The sequence below is a fragment of the Pleurodeles waltl genome, chromosome 3_1 (genome assembly GCF_031143425.1).
Source record: "Pleurodeles waltl isolate 20211129_DDA chromosome 3_1, aPleWal1.hap1.20221129, whole genome shotgun sequence".
Taxonomy (NCBI): domain Eukaryota; kingdom Metazoa; phylum Chordata; class Amphibia; order Caudata; family Salamandridae; genus Pleurodeles; species Pleurodeles waltl.
In genome coordinates this window covers 11,675,268-11,700,394 of record NC_090440.1, presented here as the reverse complement: position 1 = coordinate 11,700,394, position 25,127 = coordinate 11,675,268, and the positions used below count along the sequence as shown (strand labels likewise).

General features: G+C 47.2%; 1 protein-coding gene across 2 annotated transcripts in view; it reads right to left on the bottom strand.

Moving 5' to 3' along the window:
- Positions 1 to 25,127, bottom strand: part of ARFGAP2 (ARF GTPase activating protein 2) — a 96,783-nt gene that overhangs the window by 29,257 nt on the left and 42,399 nt on the right. Inside the window, exons 8-13 of one of the 2 annotated variants that reach the window (XM_069221674.1) lie at positions 23,983 to 24,027; positions 23,346 to 23,398; positions 13,631 to 13,767; positions 10,406 to 10,537; positions 9,220 to 9,345; positions 443 to 583 (exon numbers count right to left, since the gene is read on the bottom strand). In XM_069221674.1, the coding sequence (XP_069077775.1) occupies positions 443 to 583; positions 9,220 to 9,345; positions 10,406 to 10,537; positions 13,631 to 13,767; positions 23,346 to 23,398; positions 23,983 to 24,027 (634 nt within the window). The remainder of the gene's footprint in view (positions 1 to 442; positions 584 to 9,219; positions 9,346 to 10,405; positions 10,538 to 13,630; positions 13,768 to 23,345; positions 23,399 to 23,982; positions 24,028 to 25,127) is intronic. The other variant, XM_069221675.1, reaches the window with a different exon arrangement.

Sequence of the window (25,127 nt, the reverse complement as noted above, 5' to 3'; positions counted from 1 at the left end):
TCAGGGCGGCGCTTCAGACTCAGCGGAGGGTGAAATCACTTAATGGTTTGAGTTCAAACTGGATAAGGCATCACAGCTAGTCTGCAGACCTACAAGTGGTTTCTGAGGTTCTAAGAACTTTTAGTAAACAACTTTGCTCCATTGAGGACAAATGCATCCCTCACTGGCTAAGGAATTCACAGGAAAGCGCTAGTTGAGAGCTCTCTTTGGTCAAACAAGCAGAAACCCAACATGACCTGCTAGAGTTTGAGGTGCAAGGTTTTAGAGGAAACATACATAAGACCTTATGCAATCTCCCTTTATCCAACAAGCACTGTGGAAAATTCAGGGGGGGGGGGGTTAGGAGGGGGGACAAAACACACACACACGCTGACCAGCCACTTCCAAATGACAATCCCCTTGTCATCCTTTGTCTGACATCAACTCCCTTCATTGTGCTTACCGGTCTCTTACTGGCTGAATACTGGAGATGGTCACTTCTGTATCCTTCTCCTCCCCTTTCTCCACGGCCCCCCATGAGGAGCCTTCATTGTCCCAACGAGACCCGAATCCATCTCCCAGCGAGAACGGGTTATCCTTGTACCTGGTGGAAAACAGCACCATTACTACAGAGCAGAAAGCTGATTTCAGGTTAGTGAGCAGAGGTGCCCGGAAAGGGAAAACGAGTTTTTTTCAAGTGGGAAAGTTAATCCCCGGGCAAGATGGAACAGTCGCACTGGTGCAATGACACTAGGGATGTCAGTGCAGGGGAGCAAAAGAAGCACAAACATCGGTCCCATAAGAAGGCGAGTGAGTAAGTATGTGAGCCTGAGTTAGAGTGTCTGGCAGTGAGCAAGAGGGCAAACAAATAAAAAGGAAAAGAAAAATAAAACATCATGGAAAACAACTGGAAGAGAGGGAGAAACTAAAATAAACTGATAGAGAGGACCACTTGTGGACAAACGTGGGAACGCTCCAGTGGAATGGGGAGTGCTGGTAAACATGAAAGAACAAGTTACCTGCCCTCAATAATACTTTTTTGATGGATACTGTAGTAAAGTGCATCTTTTTGTAAGAAAAATTCAACAACTGCAAAGCAACCTCCCCCCCCCCCCCCAACAAACAATAATTTTAGACTGATGATGCTGGTTTTTCAACTCAGTAGAGCTCTGGGCCCTGCTGTCCAGGCTCCAGTGCATGTGCTCTGGCCCCTCAAAAGTGTATGTGCAATTGGCTAAGCCCTGATTGGCATGGTTAACCTGGTTATAAAACCCTAGTATATAGTACGCTGGGTACCCAAGACAAGCAAGTTAAGTGCCACCAGTGGACCGTAGCAGTTGTTGCTATTGCAGCCAAGTGGGCAGTTCTGAACTACCAACAAAACATGGCAAAATGACCCTTTTCTTCCATAAATAGCTGGACCACAATGGTGGACCAACCCAACGGAGCACAACTAAACGGCCCGTGGGCTTCCAATCTACTAACAGAGCTGTGATCCGGTTCCCAGGTTCCGAACCACCGCTTCCTCAAAATTAAACTGGTGCTTTTCAATCTTTCAAGCAGTTTCTGGTAAAATTATATCAGCTTTTATAATTCAAGCACCAATGTTGCCCCACCCTTTTAGAATCAAATTGTGACAATGTAACAATGAGGCAATCTTCTTGTGCTAATAATTAGATCCAAAATCCAATGCATGTCGGGTTGAAACCCTTGGTCAAGGGGAACTAAAAATGGAATAGGAAACAGAGAAGTTCTAATTAGGACAGTTCGGAGGGAGTAGGAAAATAAATGAAACGGCAACGAGTAGTGACACGCTGAATAAGATGTGTTTCTCCATGGTTCGAGGCATGCTCCATGAAAGGTAGTTATCTACCCGAACGGTTTGGTGAACTGGCTCTGAAAAACAGTGCAACGAGACAGAACCACGTGACTGAACACCACCCAAGTGAAACACCCGTCACCTTGGGAGAAGAGTGGAAATGACTAATGGGCTATGCTGTACCCTCGAAGGTAAGGGTGTGCGCTAGCAAGCCATAGCAAGAAATATCTACCAGACAATAAATAACGGAGGTGACACAGAGGTACTCTCTGTACCAACGTGCATCACAGTAGCTCACTAGCTACATTACTACTCACTACAAATGGCGTCAATGAGTATTGTCAAAGTAAATACTAAGCAGAATGCACCATACTCCTGATGAGCTATATACTACAGTTAGTCGGTCCTGTCGCAGAAGCTACTAAACATGTAGAAACATATCGCTTATTCAAGGTGATCTTATTTAATTTCCGACTCCCTGAAACGGTCGTAATTAGGCTTATTCCACTTTTAGTTACCCTTAGAGGTTTCACCCAAAACGCATTGGGTTTTAGATCTAATTATTAGCACACAAAGATTGCTCATTATTAAATTTCTATATTTCTAGTGAAAACAAGTATGCTGTGTGGTTCATCTTAAGAAACTTGGTTACTGCTTCTGTTAATATTTAGCCTAGCGCCTAGAAACAGCTTCAGCATATTAGGGTGTTAAGGATTTACTAACAACATTAGGAACGTTCTTGCTGTTTTCACTGACCACGACCTGTATTGCTGCATTTTTTCTTTTTGCATTGTTTATGATTACTGTTCATATTTAATACACTAGACTAGGATTTAAAAAAAAAAATGTAAAGTATCTCTCATATATATTAGTGCTACGTTGAGTGAATCATTCAGCAACGAAGAGGGTTTGGTGCTGCACTCTGCCCCTGAACTAATCTTGAGGCCTGATCAGTACTACAAACATTTCCTCACAGAAGTGCTCAGTGTCGTGTTTATGGGTCACAGTCAATTGGATTTCTAATTCATACTGATGCAGTGACTGATTCCTTCTGCGGTTCTTGGAATCATCAACTGGTCCCGTGCTTGAAACCACAGCGTGGACGACTGCGCCCCTCCCTGGGAGTACTAACAGTGTCATTAAGCCCAAGCCACCTGTTTCCCACTATGTGAAGCCTCACAAAGGCCTCTGCACCCCTGAAACTGGCATAGCCAAGGAGACAGTCAAGTGCATCTAAACCTAAAACCAGAAAGCCAAGTCTTAAATGTCCCGCCCAGAGCACAATCCGCCAGTGAGAAAGGTGCTACAATGGCTTTTTTGGATATCTGCAAAGCTATCACTTGGTCCGTACGACACGTGTACCAACAACTATTGTGTGGGCGTACCGGCCCGCCAACAGGAGATGGTAAGGACTTATTCCAGACTGCTGCGAACACACGCCAGCCACCGCTTTATGAGAATACAGCTTTTCAGTCTATGCACAGCATCTGTATCTACAGCACACACGCTACAAATGGACAATGCTACTGACACCGCAGGCATCTGTCAGTTGCGTGAAGTGCTGTAGCCCGTTTCATCACAGATCTCTTCTCCCGTTAACTAACACAAAATGCGCACTGTGCACCATTCACTTGACACTCCCTACACATTCTCACCCACTATGAGAAACAATCTAACATGGAGTTGGTGCCACACGCATTCTCCAGTAAGAGAAGACTCAAAGCACATCGGACAGCGCAAAAGACTCCTTGGAAGAAAAACTTGCAAACGTCCAAACCCAACACTAGATGGCAGGAATATGCAGAGCGCATGTATCTACGGCCTCATGTGCTACAAACAGAGTTACCCAAGGTTGAAGGCTCGTTTTTAGGCCTACAGACTCATCTAAGAAAAAACACCTGCAACAAAGTATACTACACAAGGCACGTTTTAGGAATACAGATGCATCAAAGTCAGCCAAGGTTTTTTTTTGTTTTTAGCAGCATATAATGATACGTAGTACAATTCATCTTCAGACAGTTTCACTGGTGTTCTAACTCTTGTTCAAAGAGATCCCTGTAGAAAAGTGCTATCTTTCTGGCATAGTTACATCCCACTTTTTTTTCCTGCTGTCAGCATGCTTGGACTGTAGTTCACTGGGATCCTGCTAACGAGGACCCCAGGGACAGGGCTCTTTCCACTAAATGTAGTTCTCCGTTACTTCTTACACCCACAATTGGCAGACTGGTACACCCCTATAAGTCCCTAGTATTATGTACCTAGGTACTCAAGGCCTTGGTGACCAGGAGTCACCTATAGGTTGCAGCACGTATTACGCCACCCACAGGAGCCCATGCAAACAGTTACTGCAGGCCTGCCAATGCAGCCTGCGTGAAAGGTTGCAGGCACCCTTTCACCACCAAACCTGACCACTGCACTTAGACATTATAAGTTACCCCTCTGGTAGGCCCTTCATCCCAAAGGAAGGGCGCGTGTCTCCAAGTGTGAGGGTACCCCTGAATAAGCGGGGTACCCCTACAGACCTCAGGCCAATTCCTGGACTCTAAGTGTGGGTAAGCCATCTTGAGGTATGTAGTGGACACTGGTCAACACGAGTGGTCCAGGTACATAATGGCTACTCTGAACCTAGGCATGTTTGGTATCAAACATTTTGAAATCATGCAACTACACCGATTCCAGTGTTAGCTGCATACCACCAGGTACTCTGGGGGTTCCCTAGGGGATCCCCCAGTTCTGCTGTGCAGCCTTACGGGGTCCAGACTGCTGCTGACCCGACACAATTCTGCCCTCCTGCTGATGAGCCAGACTCAGGCCGGAGGAGCAGAACAGACGATTTCCTGCAAGGTAGAGGTGTGACCACATCTCCATGTGTATTAGGTGTCTAAGGGCTGGGGTGGGGTGGTGTGGACTGTGAGCGCCACCAGAGTGCTCTGAAGGGCACATTAGGTGCCCTCCTTGCATAATCTAGTTTGCACCAGTTCAGGAACCCCTGGTTCCTGCTCTGGCGCAAAACCACACAAAGACAGGGGAGTGACCACCCCCGTCCAGCGCCTTCCCTAGGGAGGTACCCAGAACTCTGCCAGGTGGCCACTTGATTCTGCCATCTTGAAAACAAGATGTGCAGAGGTCCATTGGAGCATCTAGTTAGTTATGTCAGGCAGGTGACATCCATGATCACCTCTGATAGGTAGGTTACTGCAGAGAGTGGCCTTTCTACAAGTCATCTTCTGCCCCTGGAACTGCTGCTGGTCTTTGCCTGGAACTGAACAAATCTGCTTCTGGTGGCTCCCACTACAACACTGTTTCGCCGGATCCTGAAGGAATTCTGCAACATCCAAGGCTGTGCATCCTCCAGGGTCACAAGGACACTCTGCACACCGAAGATCAGCTCCTGTCCTTCAACTCCTGCGTAGTGGGACCTCTGGTTAGCTGGGCTGGTAAGACCTCATTGTGTCTTCCTGTGTCCGGCACCTGGGGGTCACTCGTGGGGGCTCCATCGACTTCTGTTGGCCTTCCTGGTTGCTGAGGGCCAGCTCTGACTCCCCCTCCTGGGTAGAATCTCCTGGACCTTGCTGATCCCCACAACTTTGCAAACTTCCCTACTGCTTCCATTTGCACTTGCCAGTGCTTGGTGGTGACCTGGCTAGTCAATGACCCTCCTGCAATCCAGCAACCATCGAGGGACAGCTCATAGGCAACTCCTGGGATCTTCACAAACTCCTGGGCCCCACAGCTGGACTTCTTCCACCGACTTGAAGGAACTTCATCTTCAGGAGGGTGGTCACATTGCTACTTGCACCACCTGGTCACCTCCGTGGGTGCTGGACTCTGTCCCCTTCCTTTGCAGGTCCTCCATGTACGAAATACATCCCTGGGTTCCATCGGCCTGGTCCAAGGTCGTGACAGTAGCTGGACAATCCGAGGCATCCATAGTCTTCTGAGAGAGTTCCTTATTCCCTCTGCAACCAAGTCTCTAGTGTAGGTACTCATGTCTTATGGGTATCCTGGGGTAGGGGCACTCTCCATCCATCCTCTTGCCTGCTGGTGTCCTCTGAGTCCGCTGGGAAGGGTCCTGAATTCCACAAACTCGAACAACTGCTTCCTGTGTTAGCCTATGGGACAACTGGGTGGGTAACTGACTTACTACTGGTTGCTGGTTTCTCCTCCTGTACTTAACCCTGGTGTTTCTAACTGGCCCAAGCCCATAGCTAACCACTACACTTACCTTGGCTGGAGTTCCACTCTCACATTCCACTTTTTTAGCTTATGGTTTGGCCCTCCCCTAGGGCCCTGTGTATTTCTATGCTATTTCTGCTGGTTATTTTGTGTATATACAATGTGAAACATCTCCAAAGGAAGATATGGCAATGTCAGTTTAGTAGTAGTGCTGTAATAAAATATCCTTTAGTTTTGCAATGCTTGTGTGGTTCTTTCTTGTGAGTGAGTTACTGACTGACTACTGTGGTATTGCAGAGTGCTTTACATTCCTCCTGGATACATTTCAGCTACTCCCCTCAGCTACCCCTAGAGAGCTTCTGCTATCTGCACAACTATACACTATCACTAAGGGCTGCCTGGACTCAGTATAGAGTGGCACACCACAGATGTACACCATAAACTGAGCCAGCCTCCTACAATCCCTTTGTGGTTAGATACAGAACAGAAAGAGCACAACCAAAAGGTCAGTAACTTGTCCTTCTGATAGACACTTGTAACCGCAGATTCCTCACCTTTTGAATAGAGACCAAAGCAGTAACTCCCAAGATGGCGGGTCTGTGGAATGGCTCAGACCAAAAAACTCCTGTATGCCCATCTGTACTGGTCTAATTGTCAAGACACAAGTGGTTCGTGAACTTGTGCACTGATGCCCGCATAGCAACCAGATAGATATCCAGGATGGGCACTCCATGTACCAATGCAGTCATGGCAGTCCTGGCGTGAGTGGAATGCATCTGTAGCCCTTCAGAGGATTCTTGTTAGTGCGTACCATATTTTAATGCAGAAGATTATCTACATGGAGATGGTTCTTTTTTCGCTCTGCCTTATCTGCTGATCAATCACCCAGTGGTCTCTGGTACGATCAAAGTCTTGCCTCTTTTGTGAAATGAGGCGAGGCATAGAATGCCAGAAGGGTGAAGCTTCCCTGACAAGGAAAAGAGTTAATACTTTCTGCAGAAATACAACTCAAGTTCTCAATACCAGTTAGTCAGGACAAAACAGTGTACCAGGAATGGACCAAGAGTGCCTGCAATTCACTCATGCAACAAGCTGACCTTATTACAACCACAAAGATCATATTCAGGGTCAGAAGGCATAGTGGACATCCGCGCATTGGCTCAAAAAGGGGTGCACATTAGAAAAGAAAGAATCAAACTAAAGTCCTCCGGTGGCACAACAAAGGGTTTCAGCAGTTGTTGAGGTGTTGTAAGAGTTTAAGAAATATAAATCACAACAGGTGGTTTCAACAAAGAAGACTGATCTGGAAACACAAAAAAAGATGAAAGAGCTAACAAGTGGCCTTTAACATTACACGGTTCTCACTGGGACAAAAATAAACAAATAAAACATCCAATAGTTTGGTCTGTAATGGGTCCACGGGCAAATGCCGCATCAATCCACAAACTTGTTCCAGCACTCAACATGCACCGAGCTTGTGGAAGTGCATCTAGTTGCCAAGTTAACACCAATCACCTCAGAAGGGCGATCAAATTAAATCAACTGCCACTATTCAATCTCTACCCACGGAGGTGCCATTTGCGCAGATCCGGGTGCAAGATCCTGCCCTGCTGCTGAACAGAATGTCCTCCGGAAGAGGCAGCTTTATCAGACTACAGATGCTCAAGCCCAGGAGTTTCAGATACCATGCTGCCCTGCCCAATCCCAAGCCAGTAAGATGACTTGGGCCCGGCCGTCCCTTATCTTCATAACAGGGAAAGGAATGTATACAACAGACATAAGCTTCACTCTGGGCTGAATGAGTCTTCAAGAGGGTGCTGTCTCGGGAACTCGGGAGTGCAAAAGTGTTGAAATTGTTGGTTCTTGGTGGTGATGAACAGATCATGCCAGGGTTCACCCCACTGCTGGAAGACACCATGCACCACACCTCTCCCACATATCCTTCCCAACCCAGTAACTATGATTCATTCATCACCGATGTAAAACCTGGGTAGAGTAAGAAGAGCTGCTTTAAAAATACCAGCGTGCAGAAGTGCGGAAATTGAGCGTTCTTGGTGGTGATGCAAAGTTCAAGCCAGGGTTCTTCCCACTCCTGGAAGACTGGCTGTGCCATGTCCGGGTGCAATGCTATTCGTGATCTGCTATGTGCCTGTGGCTGAGTGTGTCAGCCCGGGCATTTAAATATCTCACCAGGAGATTCACCACCAGAGAAATCACTTGGCAGTTCAGTCACTTGAAGAGGTCCAAGTCTCCACCCTGACTTGTTTGTTGCAGTACCACATTGTGGTGGTCTTGTTGGTAGGAGGGTCTTCAGAGCCCTCTCCCCTCCCCCCCAACTGCAACAAGTTGAGTCTCTGACAAAGACCATAGGCCTCTAGTCTCCACCTCTCACAGACAGCCACCGCAGCCCAGCAGTGATGCATCCGTGAGGACAGGCCACTCTGAGAATGGGTAATGAAGAGCCTGCTACTGACCCGACCAGTCCAGCAGTAACTACTGCAGATTGTATTTTTTAATACAGTCCCCTCCAAAATCTGGACACGATCTGACAAAATCTCTTTGGACACAACATCTGGGAAATCTAAGTCCCACTGCAGAGTCGGCGTGGGATCTCCGTCTTGCATCCTGCTGGTGACGCACGAGGCAATCTCAGCAGCTTCCGAGTCACCCAGACTGAGATCCAGGTCAGAGGGTGAACATCGGAATCATAACCCGAACGGCCTGGCCGCCTCGGTTCCTGACACATTCATATTCTTCACCCTCCTGTACCCCCAGTCTCTCTGAAAACATGCTACATCTTGGCTTCAACAGTAGACCTTCACACCACACTGTCTTTATCACAGAGTGCAGCACACTCAGATCCACCTTCGTCCTTATGTCGCTAAACCCTCCCACACTGACAGCTGCGTTTGGGCATAAAAGAGTATAAGTTACTGGGCATCACGACACAGACCACAGTATCTTACTTCACTTTCAGGAGGTGTATGGTTTGTAAATCATCTGCAAAAGGAAGACAGTAGGGGAGTGAAACAATATGAAAGATGTGAAGAGTAGATCATGGAGGGCAGCAATAGTAACAGTGAGGAGGGACTGAGGGAGAGCGTAAAAGGCACAAGAGAGGATGCTGGATCAAGTAAGGGAGAATGACCCGGCGGTGGTGGTGGGGAGAGCGGCTGGAATGACATAAGAAGTGATACAGGGTCACTTGGCAATGAGTTTACTGGGTCCGGTGAGCAGTGTCATACTTGGGAGGTCCGGAGGTGAAACTGGAGTCTTCAAACAGGTCAAGCTGCGAGCGAGAGGATTTTGCAGCCACCGGTGTCTCCTGTTCTATGACCTGCATCTCCGAGAGCACTGAATGCGAAACGGAGCTAGAAAACAAGAAGAGAATTAGAGATACAGATATGATACAGGAGGTGGTGAGTGCGACGGTTAAACAAGTGGGGGTAGGAGATTTGAGTGACACAGAGCTAGGAAACGAGATGAGCAAGGAAATGAGGGTGAGAGTTCAGGCACAGAATGGGAAGGAGATCCGATGGACTGCTAGGACAGAGCCATACAAAGCTAGAACACGTCAGACGTGGGAGATTAGAGTGGCAGAGCTAGGACAGCTGATGGTAGGAGATTAGCTGCATTGTAAAACATGAAGTGTAGCAGACCAGAGTGGTGGGATGGGGCAAGATCAGTGACAGAGCTGGAGCACATGAAGTTTAAGAGAGAAGAGTGACAACGCAGGACGAAACGGGGATAGGAGATTAGAGGGTCAAAGAGTAAGGAACACGAGGAGGAGATTAGGTTGACACCAAGCTAAGTGACACGAGGGGTTGGGAACAAGAATTAGTAGGAAACATGAAAGCCTACGCAATCAGAATGCCTTGCTAAGAAACAAGAGGAGGTAGGCCAGAGGTTACACCAAGCTTAGAAGCAAGTGAGGGCAGAGATGAGATGGAGAAGTTAACAGACAAGAGTTGTGATATAGGAGACCAAGTAAGGAGACGTCAGGAGCCACCCAGCACCGTGATCAAACAGAACAGAAATCCAAAAACGAGTGCATGTCACAGACAAATCTGACACTATTAAAGCAAACAGGTCACTGACAGCAACAGAAAGCAAGTGGTTATTCTTCCTGCAGTCAATCAACAAATCTCACCCTCTGAAGACTCATGCTTTCCTGCAACAAAACCTCTCTGCTCACACTGAAGGCTTGTACACCTCTACCATCCCTTTACGCAGCTACCCCATTAAATTACAAACTCCTCAAAAACAGTGTGAACTAGTGCAAAATCACAGACTCCCTTTTACATCTTAGATGTATTCGTCAACAACCACTGAATGTTCCTCTCCTTGGCCCTCTTTCTATTAGAGCTTTGATACTATGTCACTTGTACTAACCACTTGCCAAGAACGGTTTGGATGATAAAGGTATTTTACCTGCGGGCCACGAGGCCCATGCCCAGTCTCTCGGCCTGCTCACGTTTCTTCCCCTCCAGGGTCTGGAGTTTCTTCTCCTCCTTCTTACGATCAATCTGTAGCTCCTGATAGGCCAGTCGCATGGAGGTTACTCTGAAAGGTATAAAAGTATTAATGCTGGTATCTAGGATGGTTGTGCCAGCTTTCTCTCCACATCCAAGTGAGGGCGTACAACCAGCACCACGGTTTCTAACCAGTTGACTTTACCATGAACTGGACGTGTGTCTAGACATACACACCTGTGCTTCCTTTCTCACGTTATGCAGCAGCGCAGAGGGTTAATACGCCTGCCACAAAGAACGTGTACCATGCAGATCACAAGGAGCATATAATGCAAACAGGTCAGTGGGTTACTGTCTTTGTCAGAGAAGTCCTTTGTTACTTGCAGTTTATATGTTAAAATCCTAATACAGGACAGTAAGCTATGAACTGCCAAAGAGCTGCATGCAGACTGCAAGGTATAGACTGGAGACTTAAGATCTTTCTACAGTCTTTCATTATCCTAAGGTTGCAACGAAGGGTTCATATGGTTAGAAATCCCTTATTCAAGAGAACCCCCATCCATGGGGTTACATTTCAAATTCTGAGTTTGTGCTTCTCCAGACCGATCCCTCTTAAACTATACAACCTACCTGTATGGACGACATGCAACTCCTACACCTTGATGTCCTCTGCCTTAGGGAACATTTCTTATACACTAATTTACTCACCTATGAGTAATTGTCTCTGTGTAATGTGTGTGCAATGTGAAGTGCTGTGACACTACACTGCTGTCAGTGGTGCTATAAAACTAATCTCATGCACTGGAGAGAGTGGTTATTGAGGCTTGATGGGGCTCTGCTAAAGGGTGGTAGTGAGGTAATCCGTGGCGGAGGTGGTCACTGGTGGAGGCACCAACAAACACTGCCACACAGGGCGCCACCAGCGCCAAGGCCAGCCCTGCTCATAGGGCATTACGGGGCGCTGTTCATGGGAGCAGTAAATATCTAATGAGTGGCCTGCTTCACTCTGTATTCTGCCTAGAAGCCAAGTGTTTTCATTTGTTTTTTCCTACTGGGAGCCCCCGTACCCAGCAGGCTCACAGGTGTGACCATATTTAGCCAGCTCCTGAGTGACACACCCACTGTGTTCTGCGAAGATACAGTCTCCAGTTCATGCTCTCGCCTGCATTGTTCTGCTGCAGGTGGGGAGAACGTGAGTGGTCTCCCCCCCCCAAACCCTCACCACCCACGAGTAGCCAAGGTGGTGTATTGCGTGCCTCCTGGCCCCCATTCTCCAGGATTCTCTTCTGTTCTAGGGGGATGGGGTTCCCTGAGATTGTCTAATTGTGTCAGGCTCGGGGAGAAGGGGTCCCGGGGCTCAGAGTTAGCTTGGGAGTGGTCCCACTCAAGTCCATACCCCACGAAAATTAAATCAGCAAAGATAAGTAATTAAATAGGTAGAGCTGTACCAACGACCAGGCCCTGGCACCTCCCAAGGTAGTTTTAAGAAATCAGGGCAGACCACCATAGGTTAAAGTTTTGGGTTTTCTTTCTTTTAAAAGGAACAAATATTTCAAAATGAGTTTCTCTGGCCCTTTTGGGCCTACTTTATTCTTCTTGGCGAGGCCTAGGTACCAGGAGTATTTTCAAGAGGGCTCTCCGGCCTCTGGTAGGGAGCATTTTGCTGGAAGCTGGGTTTACTGGTTCCCTGCGCCAGCCTTCTCTGCCTGGCCCCCCTCCTGCTGGTGGAGGCATCCTGCGCAGCCACTCTACAACTAACCAGAAAGCACCCCCTTCTGGCCACACTCGCCAGGCACCAAGGGCTTCTGTTTGTCTTGCAGAGCACCCAGAGGCAGGGGTGTTCAGGTCTTCCCACAACTGGTCTCCAGAAGGGCATAATGGGGCCAGTGCCACTGGTCCTGGAGAAGCCCATCCTAGTCCTAGAGGTCAACTGTTTACATTGTCCTTATTGCATGTTTGCCGAGAATCAGGTGGCTTCTCTCTCCAGCTGGGCAGGCTTCTTCCGTTGTCACCTGCCAAGTCTAAAGTCTTATCAAATACCTCTCCCTTGTGTTGGGCTTCTGAGTGGGGGCGGAAAGTTCTAGACACCAAACACCCATGACTAATCCTCGGATGCCACATCACTCCTCCAACCCTCCTGCACAGCATTCTGGAACAATCTAACATGGCTCCTCATTTCTCTGGAAACAGCGTCTCTGAAGGCCTTGATTCACCCCTACCTCACACTGCTGCCAGATCCCTTTCCACCAAAATTCAAAGGCGAGCCCAGGTGATGTGTGACTAATTATCAGGTGTTGATTCTTTCTGTACTCTTTTCTTTCCCAAGCAGAGTCGCCGATCAATGCTCCTTTTGTGTGGGGTGGCCTTTGCTCCCGCTGCTGGGGAGCAGAGTAATTAATTTGGCCCAATAGGAGCGAAAAAGAACTGGAAGCAGATTATGATCGCAGCCAAAGAAATAAGACGATCTTTGAAGTCCCATAAGACGCTAATTTAGTGTGTTGGGTAAATCATGCATGCCAAGTTTCAATTTACAGTTCCCAAGTATCACACCTTCTTGGACTCTGCAGGCCTAAGTGGCGCAAAACTGCATATTAGGGCCTATATGAATAATCATGTGAAAGCACCACAGATTTTCCAGTAATCCCGACCAATCTATGAATATCCACGGAAATTATAAGGCATCATCAGTAGAGCAGCACAAATTTACTCTGAGCAAGAACAATGAGAAGGCGACCGGGTCTTCCCAACAACTTGCGCATCTGTCCATAGGGAGTCTCAATGGACACCACCAATTACCTGTGTTGTCAAAAAAGAAATGCATCCAACACACCAGACACACGTGCAACCTACCGTGTACATGTACAACACACGAGAGTAGGGTATGAGACACAGTTATGGAGGGACTGGACAGATAGGCTGTTTGTCCCCAGGTGAATGGATACAAAGGGTTGCGCTGCCTGACTAGGGCCTTGAGTTAAGCTAACACAATTAGAACTGCTAGTTAACGTGCACTCTCCTAACATGCACTATGGCGCACTCCTGACCAGTCTTTGAAGCCCCGCCTCACGAGGCGCTGTGAAGTCTTTGCACAATTGCCCAAGCACCCCCTTGTTTCGCACCCATCACTTCGAGGCAGCCACAGAATCCTGCACACAGTGTAAAGGAGTCAGGAATAAACACTCACAAAGACTCGCTGGATTCTTTCCTGGTCTCCTCGGCCTGCTGCTCCCTCAGCTTCTCTGCCACTTGTGCGCGCCTCTCGATTTCATTGAAGCGCTGACTGCTCACCTTCTGAGCTCCAAGCCCTTTCTTGGCGCCCAACTGGAGGAGAAGGAAGAGAACCATTTAATTATCACCCTGAATTCACACTTCAAAACTCACCTGCAACACCGCTACCGACTAAACGAAAACAAAACAGAAGCATGCAGCCACAGTCTCTAGTTGCTTAGAACAGAATTCATCTTTTGGCTCGCCAATCAACACTAGTAACAGTTTACACTTTAGCACACAGTGACCAACACCAAAAAAAGAAATAAATAAAAAATAAAATAAAAAAAAGGAAATGCAATTGTGTGGTCAATGCTTACTTTGTTTGCTCTGTCTCAGAATCTACCCACCAGAAGTTTGAGTCTGCCGTCAGAAGAATCCAACCACCTAGAATTGTGCACTTCCCAAAATGAAGAGTTTGAACATCTGTATTCCAAAACAACAGCAGCCACAAATCTCTTGAGGTTAACCACATTCACACCTAACCGCAAGAAGCATCCTGCCCTCTGCACTCAGTCCTGGAAGCAGACACCAGAAAACCTGAGTTTGCTGGGAATTTTATCAGAATAAACCTTTTTAACCGGCGAGCATTTCACGTTAAAACACCAATGCAAATATTTTGCCAAACTGTGAGAGGGGTGGACATTTGTAAACTGAATCCCTGCAGAAGTCATCCTACCTCGGACACGGATATTAAGCTTGGAATCAAATGAACATAAAGAATGTGAAGTTCTTTTTTCCTGAACATTTTCACTAAACTATAACTAAATATTGGCATTTCAGGTGCATGTCTCCAGGTAAGTTCTCTCTCATCACCTCTGTTAAGGCGCAAGACCATTCTTCTAGAGTACGAGCACACCGAGGTTTATTGCATCCCGCCAAACAACTCTGTTGTGTAATTCAGGATCTCCCTTGGGCCCTTGTCCTCCCCGCATTCTTCAAAGTGGTAGAGTCTATTAACCCACTTTTTAATGACATCTTGAATTCCTATCTGCTGTCAGCTACAGTTCCGAGTGACTGGAAATTAGCGATAGTAAAGCCTCTTCTCAAAAATAAATTAAATGATCTCACAATATTTTCTTCGGCCCATTTCCCTACTACCAGTTTTAAGTAAAATGCTTGAAAAATTGGTCAATGCACAAATGATGGTGTTTTTAGAGCAAGCTATCATTCTGAGCTCGAAACAATCGGGCTTTCGCCCTAAGCATGCTACAGAGACTATACCGCTAGCGGTTTCAGATACCATCAAAATTACATTGGACAAAGGCAAAAACGCAGTGCTTATCCTATTAGGCGTATCCACAGCATTGGACACCATCACGCATGACATATTGCTGCAACGGGCTCAAGGCTGCGGTATCTCTCATCTGGCCCTGGCTTGGAGTAAATAATTTCTGTCTAACCGAAGACCATCTGTTACGTTATGATCTTTTACCCCTCAGAAAAATCGGTCAACAAAGGGGTAACTCACAGCTCTTCATTGAGCCCAGCATTGTTTATTATTTTATATGCCCCCCTTTACTAACCTTAATTTCATCTTCTGGCATTGATGTTGCTTCCTAGGCAGATGATATGCAATTAATGCCGTCCTTAGATAAGACCTCCTTGGGCTCCGAGATCAATTTTAGAGGTTGTAGGACTGAAATTATTCGATGGATGCAAGCCAACTATCTTAAATGCAACACCAATAAAACTGAGATTATTCTCTTTGGAAGATCCAACACTTTTGACCCTACTCGTTGGTGGCCCTCGTCTAATTCTATCTCCCCCCACCCTCACCAGTCCAGGTAGCCAGAAACGTAGGAGTCAACTTTGACACAGATCTGCCCTTTCTGCCTCAAGTAACCACAGTAGCTGATAATTGTTTTGGCCTTATGAAAACTCTTAAAAGGCCTTTTGATTTACTCCGCCTTACAGCCAGGAAAACAGGTGTCATGGCCTTAATAACATCAAGGCTGGACTACCGAAACAGCTTGTACACTGGATCATCCAAGACTAGTATTCATAAGCTTCAGGTATTGCAGAACACCGCAGCCAGACTGGTTTGGAAACCTCCTCACCAGGCTTCTGCATCTGGTGCTCTGAGGACGTTACACTGGCTACCTGTTCATAAAAGAGTTATTTTTTTGGGACCTGAATACTTAGCCATTAGATTATCTGGCTATGTCCCTGTGCGCCTGTTGAGGTCTTCGGCGGCTAATCTCATAAAGGTTCCTTCACTCAAACTTAAAACCAAAGGAGGGAAATCACGCGAGGTTTTAGGAGCCAAGCCATGGAATTGCATGCAAACATACGTTAGGATGCGTGAATCAGAGGATGGGTTTAGAAAACAGCTGAAAACCTGGATATTTGGTCTATCTGATACACTTTGCTACTCTAATGATCTGATCAAGGGCTCCTCTCGGTTACTACCTCACTAATTGCTGACATGGTGCCAGGATGCTTCTTTGGGAGTGACAGCTGTGCTTTATAAAACACTCATTCATGCATATATACCATCATCAAGAAGCTGGGACCAGTTAGTGGTTCACTATCTTTCTCAAATCAATAACAGTTACTCTAAGGTATGTTGATATATACATTTCTATTTACTCTCGGATCCCGAGCATACATGATTTCAGTTGACAGACGACAATCTTTATGGAACCTGACAAACGCCTGGAACATTTTGATTAGCTCACATAGGTCATACACTACAGTTCCAGTGCATGACTGGGTGAATGTTCATGCTGCTCCCACTAGAGGCTTTTAATCCATTCATCCTTGAGCTTTATGTAACATGAATCATCCTTTACGGATATCCTGTTATTAGCAACTCACACATAAGCATACGAAGGATTCTACAAACTAGTGATCAACCCAAAACATTATCAATTTCCCACCGTCCCTGCTTTGGGCAATCGTCCTTTGCAGGAGCAGCCTGGAGCTGCTTGTTTTTTTGGGATTGCAGCTCTGTTTATGGCAGAATATGTACAGTAAAGCTAAGCCAACGACCATCGGAGGACGCAGTCACCAACAGTGTGGACAGGCTGACAGAAAGTAAAAACGGGGTACAACCAGCAGCCATTATCCCTCATCACACTTCTACACTGAACTCTCTGGGGGTGCAGATTATAAAGCCTACATTACAAAGCCTAAATCTGGCCTGGGCTCAGAAATATCACGCACAAAAATACTTTTTCGTACAGCGGGTGAGTAGCATGAAGTGGTGAGAAAAGCGAGTGTGTTGCATATGTTTATTGCGAAAGAAGCTTATCTAGAAAAGAGGAGGTCTGTGATCAGAGCCCAACGCATCCCGGAAGGAGGGTGGGCACACGGGAATCTATAGCACTACATGCCATAAACAGACTATGAACAAAATTTTTTACTCTGTAAGTATCTGTGTTGCTGTAGATACACATGCTCTGCAGAGGATGTAAAGCAGTGCCCTTCTACAAGCTGTGGCTAGCATGTGGATGATACACGTCTAAAACAAGGTCCTTAAGATGCCTGGCCAACCATACTTTTACCTGGCGAGGATCTCCACATAGCAGTGTTTGGTGATCATGTGTAGGGTTAACGAGAGTCTGCTTTATATAGGCTGGCCAGGGGAATGCTCCCTAAGATGGCCCTAGTTGCAGACTTCTTCCGTGTACTGTGTGGCCTGGGTGTAAAAGGAAGGGCTCTTTTGGCCTTGTGGTAGCAGGCCCGAATGGCTTTAACTATCCATCTGGCAATACCTGCTTGGATATAGGCTGACCCTTGTGGGGCTTTGTGAAGGCTACAAAAACAAAAAACAAAAAAAAGAGTTGTTTCGTCCTAAGAAAGGGGCTTAGTCCTGTCAATGTACTATATGACAGTGTTTAACGTCTAAACTGTGCAGGGCTTTCCTTTGCTACCGAGTCTGGCTGGGAAAAAACGACTGAAAGTTTGATTGTCCAGTTAAGGTGAAAAGGGGAGACCACTTTAGCAGGAACTTAGGGCTGGTTCCAAGTACAATTATGTCCTTATGAACCTGAATGAAAAGTGCCTGTAATGCAAGTGCTGGCAACACACTAATGTGAGTGAGATACGTTAATGCAACAATTGATGCTTCTCAGCAGTGGTACTGGAGAGGACAGGAGTATAAAGGTTCAAAAGAGGGCCCCGTGAGCCTGGCGAGGACTAGATAGAGATTCTGTACTGGTGCGGAAGGAACTCTGAGGCAATGACCCTTTTAAGACCTCCATGAAGGCCTCAACCAGTGGTATGCGGAAAAGAATGGAGTGTTCTCAGTTTTGCATGTACGCAGCTGAGTAAGTCTGCAAGATCCCCGGAAGGTACTCAATCAGGTTCATGTAGAGTAACTGATGTTAAATAGTCTGAACTAACAAGGAGAGGGGAAGAGAGGAAGTGCTGCCCTTTCCTTTTGTGGATAGTACATGGCAATAATGTCATCCGTCCTGACCAGTACCATTTTGTCCCCGATGTGTGGAAGGAAAGCTTTGGAGGGCGAGAGGAATAGGAGCTTCGGGTAGTAGACTCCCTGTTCTGTAGTCAGATTGAGTTGCACCCTCCCTAAGCTTGAGAAGCACTGGTGGTAATGGTGACTTACGAGAAAGATTTGTTGCAGTTCCACCACTGCAGACAGGAGTAGACTAGACCATCCGCTTGGACCATTGAGCAGCGAGGCAGTCTTGCAACAGCCATACGTGAGGTGGGACTTGTGGCACTGACAGGATGCATGAGGACATCATGCCAAGAAGGTGCACAACAATTCTATCTGAGGTAACCATCAGGCTGATAGAGAGGCAGAAGCTGCTGAGGCCCTTTGTGGGCTGAGATAGGTATTGCTTGTGGTTGAGTTTAGTGATGATCCTAGGAAGTGTTGGATCTGTAGGGCTAATAGGTGGACATTAGTGGCACTGATGGTGACCCCCCCCCATGTTGTGCTGCAGGGGATGGTAGCCTGGTTATGTGATAACACTGGGGAGTGCCTGCGCTCTTGACTAGCCAATCGTCTAGGTGGGGGTGAAGACATGGAAACCCCCTTGCGGTGCCCACTGTAAGGCATTTGGTGAAGTTCCCTGGGGTGGTGGTCATGCTGAACTCTATAACTTGGAACTGGTAATGACTGCCTCTTGCCACGAAGGATGGGGATGCGAAGACCGTCATCCTTGAGGTTCCTGAGGTTTAACTCAGTCACTGCCTTGTTGCAGTAGGAGGATGACATCCTGCAAGCCTGCGGAAGTGACAGGAGAGGATGCACTAGTTGAGGAGTCTGAGGTCCAGGATGGTGCTGAGGGAACAGAACTTTTAGGGGGTGAGAAAGCAGAAAGAGTAAACCTCTTATGCCTGTGTTGGGAGCATGGGGGCTGGCTACGGCCCTTTTTGAAGGCGCGTTTGATATAAAGATCAGAGATGCTCACTGTTGTGGCTGTGTTTGTGGGGTAGATGTTGGGATGGGCGTGAGAAGTCCTAGGCAGTAACGTGGTGAACCTCTGCCATCATTGGAGTAAATGCTTGTCTCTCTCTGGAGAGCAGGCTGACTGAGTTTGCAATTCTCCGCTGGGGGACAGCTCCTTAGCACAGTCCTCTTTCCTGTGGTGTTGAGTTTCTTAAACACTTTTTTAAAATTGTGGGCAGGGGAAGACAACCGGTGCCATAAGAATAGGTACACATATGCGGGTTCAGGACCGCTAGTGAATCAGGGATGGCCTTCCCTCGATGTATGGCGGGTCACGGGGAGAGGGCTTGTATCTTTAACCCACATGAGGTGCTTCCACTCTGGCCTTGACTGCGCGGTTAAGCGTGTCTGTGGCCAACTTCAACATCCCCTTGAGCAACGCAGAAACAGGAAAGACTCCACAAGGACACCGTCGTCCTTGTGGAGGATGTACAGAGCGAGCTGTAGAAGGCGGGAGCCTTTTGTATGACCTGTGCTAAGTAGTTGTGTCATCTGGGAGTGATGAACACCTGGATGGTGTCCCATGTCTGTATCTCAAGGGGGAATGGACATTATAGTTGTCCCACAGGTCATCCTTAAGAACTAGGTGTCATCGGGGTCAACAGGATGAAGTGGGCTGCCCTGTCCATACTTGGAATGAGGGGAACCCCCTGGTGAGTATACAAGCGGTGAAGTGTGAGAGGAGGGGGCTCAGAAGGAGGCGGCGGCCCAAATGGGATAGGCCTAGTGCCCCTGCTCTTGCGTTCGGGAGATGATCCAAGGCAAGTTTCTCCTCAAAGCTGAGCTTTTGCATCTTAGGCAAAGTCTCTATTGACTTGGGGGGAAGGGGAGCTCTTGTGAAGGAGGAGATGTTGCTGGTGTCCGGGTGGATAAAGAGATTTGTTCTCACATCCAGCTCCTCCTGAAGGTCATGAAGGATCAGTTGCTGAATTGTGGCAGCATTCCTCAGAGGGTGCCCTCTGCGCCACTGGTTTTGGGTCCGATGAAGCTTACGGCTTATCACCAAGGGGGGTTCAGATCCAACAGTGCTCTGGGTGCTGATGGGGCCTGTGGCGGTGATGGTGGCTTCGAATCAAAGGTTGGCCTTGGTGCCAGTGTCAAGAGGATCTTCAGTTTCTGGTGCAACTCTGGGCTTGGTGCCAGGATGCAGTGGGGCCGGGAGGGATGAGTCTTTGTCTAAGGGCTTGATGCCCGACCACCTAGGGGGAAGGTACTCTGCCTCGACTTGAGCTCTTCTAAGAGGTATGGTGTGTTTTTCTATGTCAGCCGTACTGACACTCCGCACTGAGGTTCAGGAAGTGTGGAGTCACTGGGAGCTTGCTGGTCTTCCTGTGCAGGGTTGGAGCTGGAAGAGAAGATGGGTTGTGGACTAGGTGACGGTTGTTGGAGCAAAGTGACAGAGGGGCCGGCCTCTCTGCCTTCATCGACATTGGGTAAGGATGCTCAATGAAAATGTTCAGGGTGTATCAACAGAATCTCTGCATCCTGTGGCGTGCCCAGAGTCTCTCCTGGGGATAGTGGAGTTTTCTACTAACAGAAGGTCAGGCAGGCCTTAAATGCAGTGTTACCGTGCCTGCGAGACAAGCAAATATTACACACCTGGTGGAGGCCAGCCCAGGGGAACTGCATGTGACAGTGAGGAGTTTTGGAAGGGCGTCCGTTACATCACCCTGTGTACATTCTCCACCAGAAGGTTGTCGAAGACAAGAGGCTTGAGGCACCAGAGAGGGCTCAAGGCCCTGCCGGACGCCAATGCAGATCATTCCCAGGAAGAACGTGGGTGGAGGGAAAGCAACAAAAGTAATTTTTCAGATATTGGAGTCGAGGAACCGACCAGCTGGGTCTGTAGAAAACACGTCCATCTCGGAGCCCTGGCCGTGCATGCCGGAACTAGATTACAGAACAGAATCTCACATAGAATCCGCATCCATGAGCATTGCCAGATAAGAGAAGTGTCACTAAACCTTGTAACTCAAAAGACTTCTTTAGAGAAAAACAACCAGCAAATGTGTGAGCCCAATCCAAAACGGCAGGTGTACGCAGAGCATGTTCATGTACACCACACACATGCTGCAAACACACTTTTCTCCCCTGGGTCTGAAAAATGCATTTGCACTTTGACAAATAGAACCTGATTTTATTTCCAGAGTCAAGAGATTTTTAAGTGATCATAGTGCTGAGCGCTCATTCAGCCACGATCAGTAGTTAGGGCACCTCTATCCCCAGCATGAGGTCTCATGTTTCTTAGTTCCTGCGCCTCCTGCTGAGCGCTCATTGAGCCACGATCGGGGTTGAGAGCCCCTTTCTCCAGCATGACATCTAATGTTCCTTAGTTCCTGCTCCTCGTGCTGAGCGCCCGTTGACCCACGATCAGTAGTTCGGGCACCTCTATCCCCAGCATGAGGTCTCATGTTCCTGAGTTCCTGCTCCTCGTGCTGAGCGCCCAGTGAGCCACGATCGGTAGTTAGGGCCTCTTTCCCCACAATGAGGTCTCATCTTCTTCCGCACCAGACAGAAGAGCTGCAGGAACTCTCTGCTTGGAAGAGTATGAGAGAAACTCTGAACAGCTCTCCAATATAGGAATGTCAGTGACACCAAAAACAAAAAGCACCACTGCACCTGAGCCCCCCCCAGCCTACGAAGTGGACCAACAATGTCCTGAGACCCTCCAGAGCTGAACCCCACCTTGGGTTTGGCGAGATTGCACCCCCCGCATCATCACTGAATACTGTAGTAAGCAAGAACTTAGAGGTTGGTTACTCCTTTTGACAAACCCTGCGTGTATAATACTTACGCCGAGATAATCCAGGCAAGACCTTCTCAGTGGGGCCTAGCAGAGGTTGCTGTCTAGTAGAATTCTGTAATTATAATAAAAGCTCTACTTGCATGTACATATATAGTGGATCTTAAGAAAGATCTCTGGTGCCAGAATCATTCACGTTCTGCTTCTCGCCATGACACATGCTGCGCGAGGCGATGGGTTTGCACATTTTTTGCGTTGGCTCCACTGCTCTGTGAGTAATGGCATTTTCCCAATCAAATGAAAGTTTGGCTTGGCACCTAGTCCTTTAGAGCACCATTTTCATTTTTTGAGATGCTCTTTTATTTTATTTTTTTAGAGTGTCCTTCAGCTCCCCGTACGCTCATTGCATCTGCAGTAGGCCGCATCTTGTGTGACTCCTATTTCTGAACTGGTTGCCCATCTTAGAATAGTGTTCTCGACAATAAATCTTTGTTTACTGATCCAAGATGGCCACCATGTTTAGAGGCATTATTTTGACCACTTCGACCAGTAAAATAGTAATATATTATACACTTTAGCATTTGAAGATGGCCACCCAGTGTGATGCTTCCTGAGAAACTATTTTAGAATGTGCTGTGCGCAGTACATCATTGATTATTCATGCAAGAGGGTCCACTCATTGTTTCTAAACCTGGCATATATGTTGGAGCTTGAAACTACTATCTGCTAAGCACAATATCACTGCAAGGTGAGCGCATACTGCTCGGCTCTGCCTCTTGAGTTTATCTGTCCGGTTTTTTTGCAGATAGAAAAGTGGCTGAATGGCCGTATGAGTGCAAGGATGTGCAACAATGCACATGTCTTACTCGACGCCTAAACTCATCAGTGACTAAAAAGGCACTTTCAGTCACAAGCCAGACCCAGTGGCGATGCCAATGCTTGTTGTAACTGCACAACCACACATGCCCCTACCGTGGCTTGAAGCTCTCCCCCTTACAATTAGCAGACTGTTCCAGGTAAGCCAACAGTACACATGCATTTCTGGGCTTTTCTTTACAAATCATTGCACCCAGCTGCGCTTGTTTGGTCTGAATAAAAGGAGCATGGACTGCAAGTTCTGGGGATGCTACAATTTATAACAATCAAAGAACTGGATAACAGGGTCTGGCAGGAAGAGACACAGCACCCTACTACAACTTTAACATTTCATGGGCTGCACCTTGCAAGAGAGTCACTGTTTCATGGACAAGACAAAACTCTGCAGTAGCACCTGCCAAGACGTAGGACTTTTCAACCTCCAATGGTTTAAATTACTAGGCAAACTACTGTTCTACTTTTCAGTTACATAACTGCCCTGTATCCTGGAACCAGCAAGAAGCCTAGCAGTGGACAGTTTCACAGAATGTGGTCCAAAAATAACACAAATAATAGTTGTGAGCCTGCAGTGGTTTCCAAAACACATACCCCTTTTTTGGCTGCCGTCGGCTTTTTCTTCCCAATGAGAGTGGGCTTCACATCTGTGAAAAATCAGAACAGCATGTTAGCAGTGCAAAGGAGACCATCCAGAATGGTTATCACTGAAATCATCCACAGTTTGTTAGTAACACACACGGGCAGGCCTGAGCAGCTTAACCTCCCAGCTCAGAAGCTCCTCTCCCTTAAGCAGTGCGCATGTCATACAGGCTGATCTTGGACACTGACGTCAGCCATTGGCAGCAGACAGTGGTGGCAGGGCACATCTGGGGAAGAAGAGGGATTTGTCGGCCTCCACAGCAGCCATCTCTCTCCCAGAACCACAAGAAGATTTGAAGTTATCAGCTCAACAGAAAGGGAGCAGCTCTTCAAGGAAGAAAGGACGCGACCACCATTGGAATGGATGGAGGTCCCAAAGTGAGGTGGAGGGGGGCAATCTCTGCAGTGGGGGGGGAGAGCAGGTAATGGGCTACACAGAACACGTGTAGGTAGTAGAGCCTGGTACAAGCACAGCTGGAACTAACAACTGCTCTGACAAGATAGGAATTTCAACCCAGACAGAAGCAAAAGGGGCAGCACATGCCTGCTCAGTGCCAAAACAACCAACATGCAACCTGCAGTCAGTCACCTGCAGCAGTCGTGGACCCCAGTACTGAAAGGCACATAGACTGATCTGAGGGAGAGAAACAAACAGTGAGAGGAGGGCATTCTGTGCCATGGCAGGGGGTGTGCACCCTCAGGAAGAAGCACTCACATCTTAAAACATCCTATATGTGGAGGGCAAATGGAACATCACTACAACAGGTGACCTGCACCTCACAGAACCATCACTGGGTCAACCCCAACAGTGGATGCTGGTAACAGCCACCTATAAAGAGAACGGGCACCAGCATTCACAATAGTGTCAGGTATCAGCAGCTACCTATCTTAGGAACAGGTAATACATTTCAGCACCTGGTAAGTGGAAGTAGTTAGGTATCCTAAGAATGAACAACCCCAGGGAGAACATGAACCAAAAACTGACAAGACTCCTGACACAGTACATGGCTTTGGATAGTTATACTGAAACAGAGAAGCAGAAACTTAACACTGACTGGGCTATTCACAAAGATCAACTACACTTGTGACAGGAATGTGGAATTCTTATCATCCGACGCCCGGGACATATTGTTTGGGGTCAAGGGCAACATGTTTTCATGTTTATTTTGTCCTTGGGACAAGTAGGCCCAACCCCCTGCAGCACAAACCCTTTGGCTGCCAGTTTACAAAGAAGATAACTGTCTGCAGTGGAGGTAATGTGTGTCCATATGTTAATGCCGTTCAAACTTGTATTTATGGTTCATCAATGAAAAATCCTCATTATCACAGTGAGCACTACTGACAGAGAAGTTTTATAAAAACAAAATGTCTTTGTTAATGCCAGAACTAATCAGGGGCGCAACTCTTAAAGAAAGTCACAAAATTGCACCCATGGTATATGTTTTTGAATTAAAGGCTTTTATGAATTCACAAGAACTTACAGAAGTAGACCAGGAAATCGTACTCCTAGAAAATATTTGTGAACTGTATTTAGCACGAGCAAATATCCATGTGTAGATTTGCTCATGTGAAAAATCTATTGAACGTTTACAAGTTCACTTTCCTTCCAACACTTTTTTCCCCAACCTTGGAAGAACTTCTACTTCTGCCATTGTCAGAAGTAAACTTCCAACCTCTCTCATTACGGGAAAAGATTAGAGAAGAGCCGGTGAAAATCCTTAAAACATGCAAGTT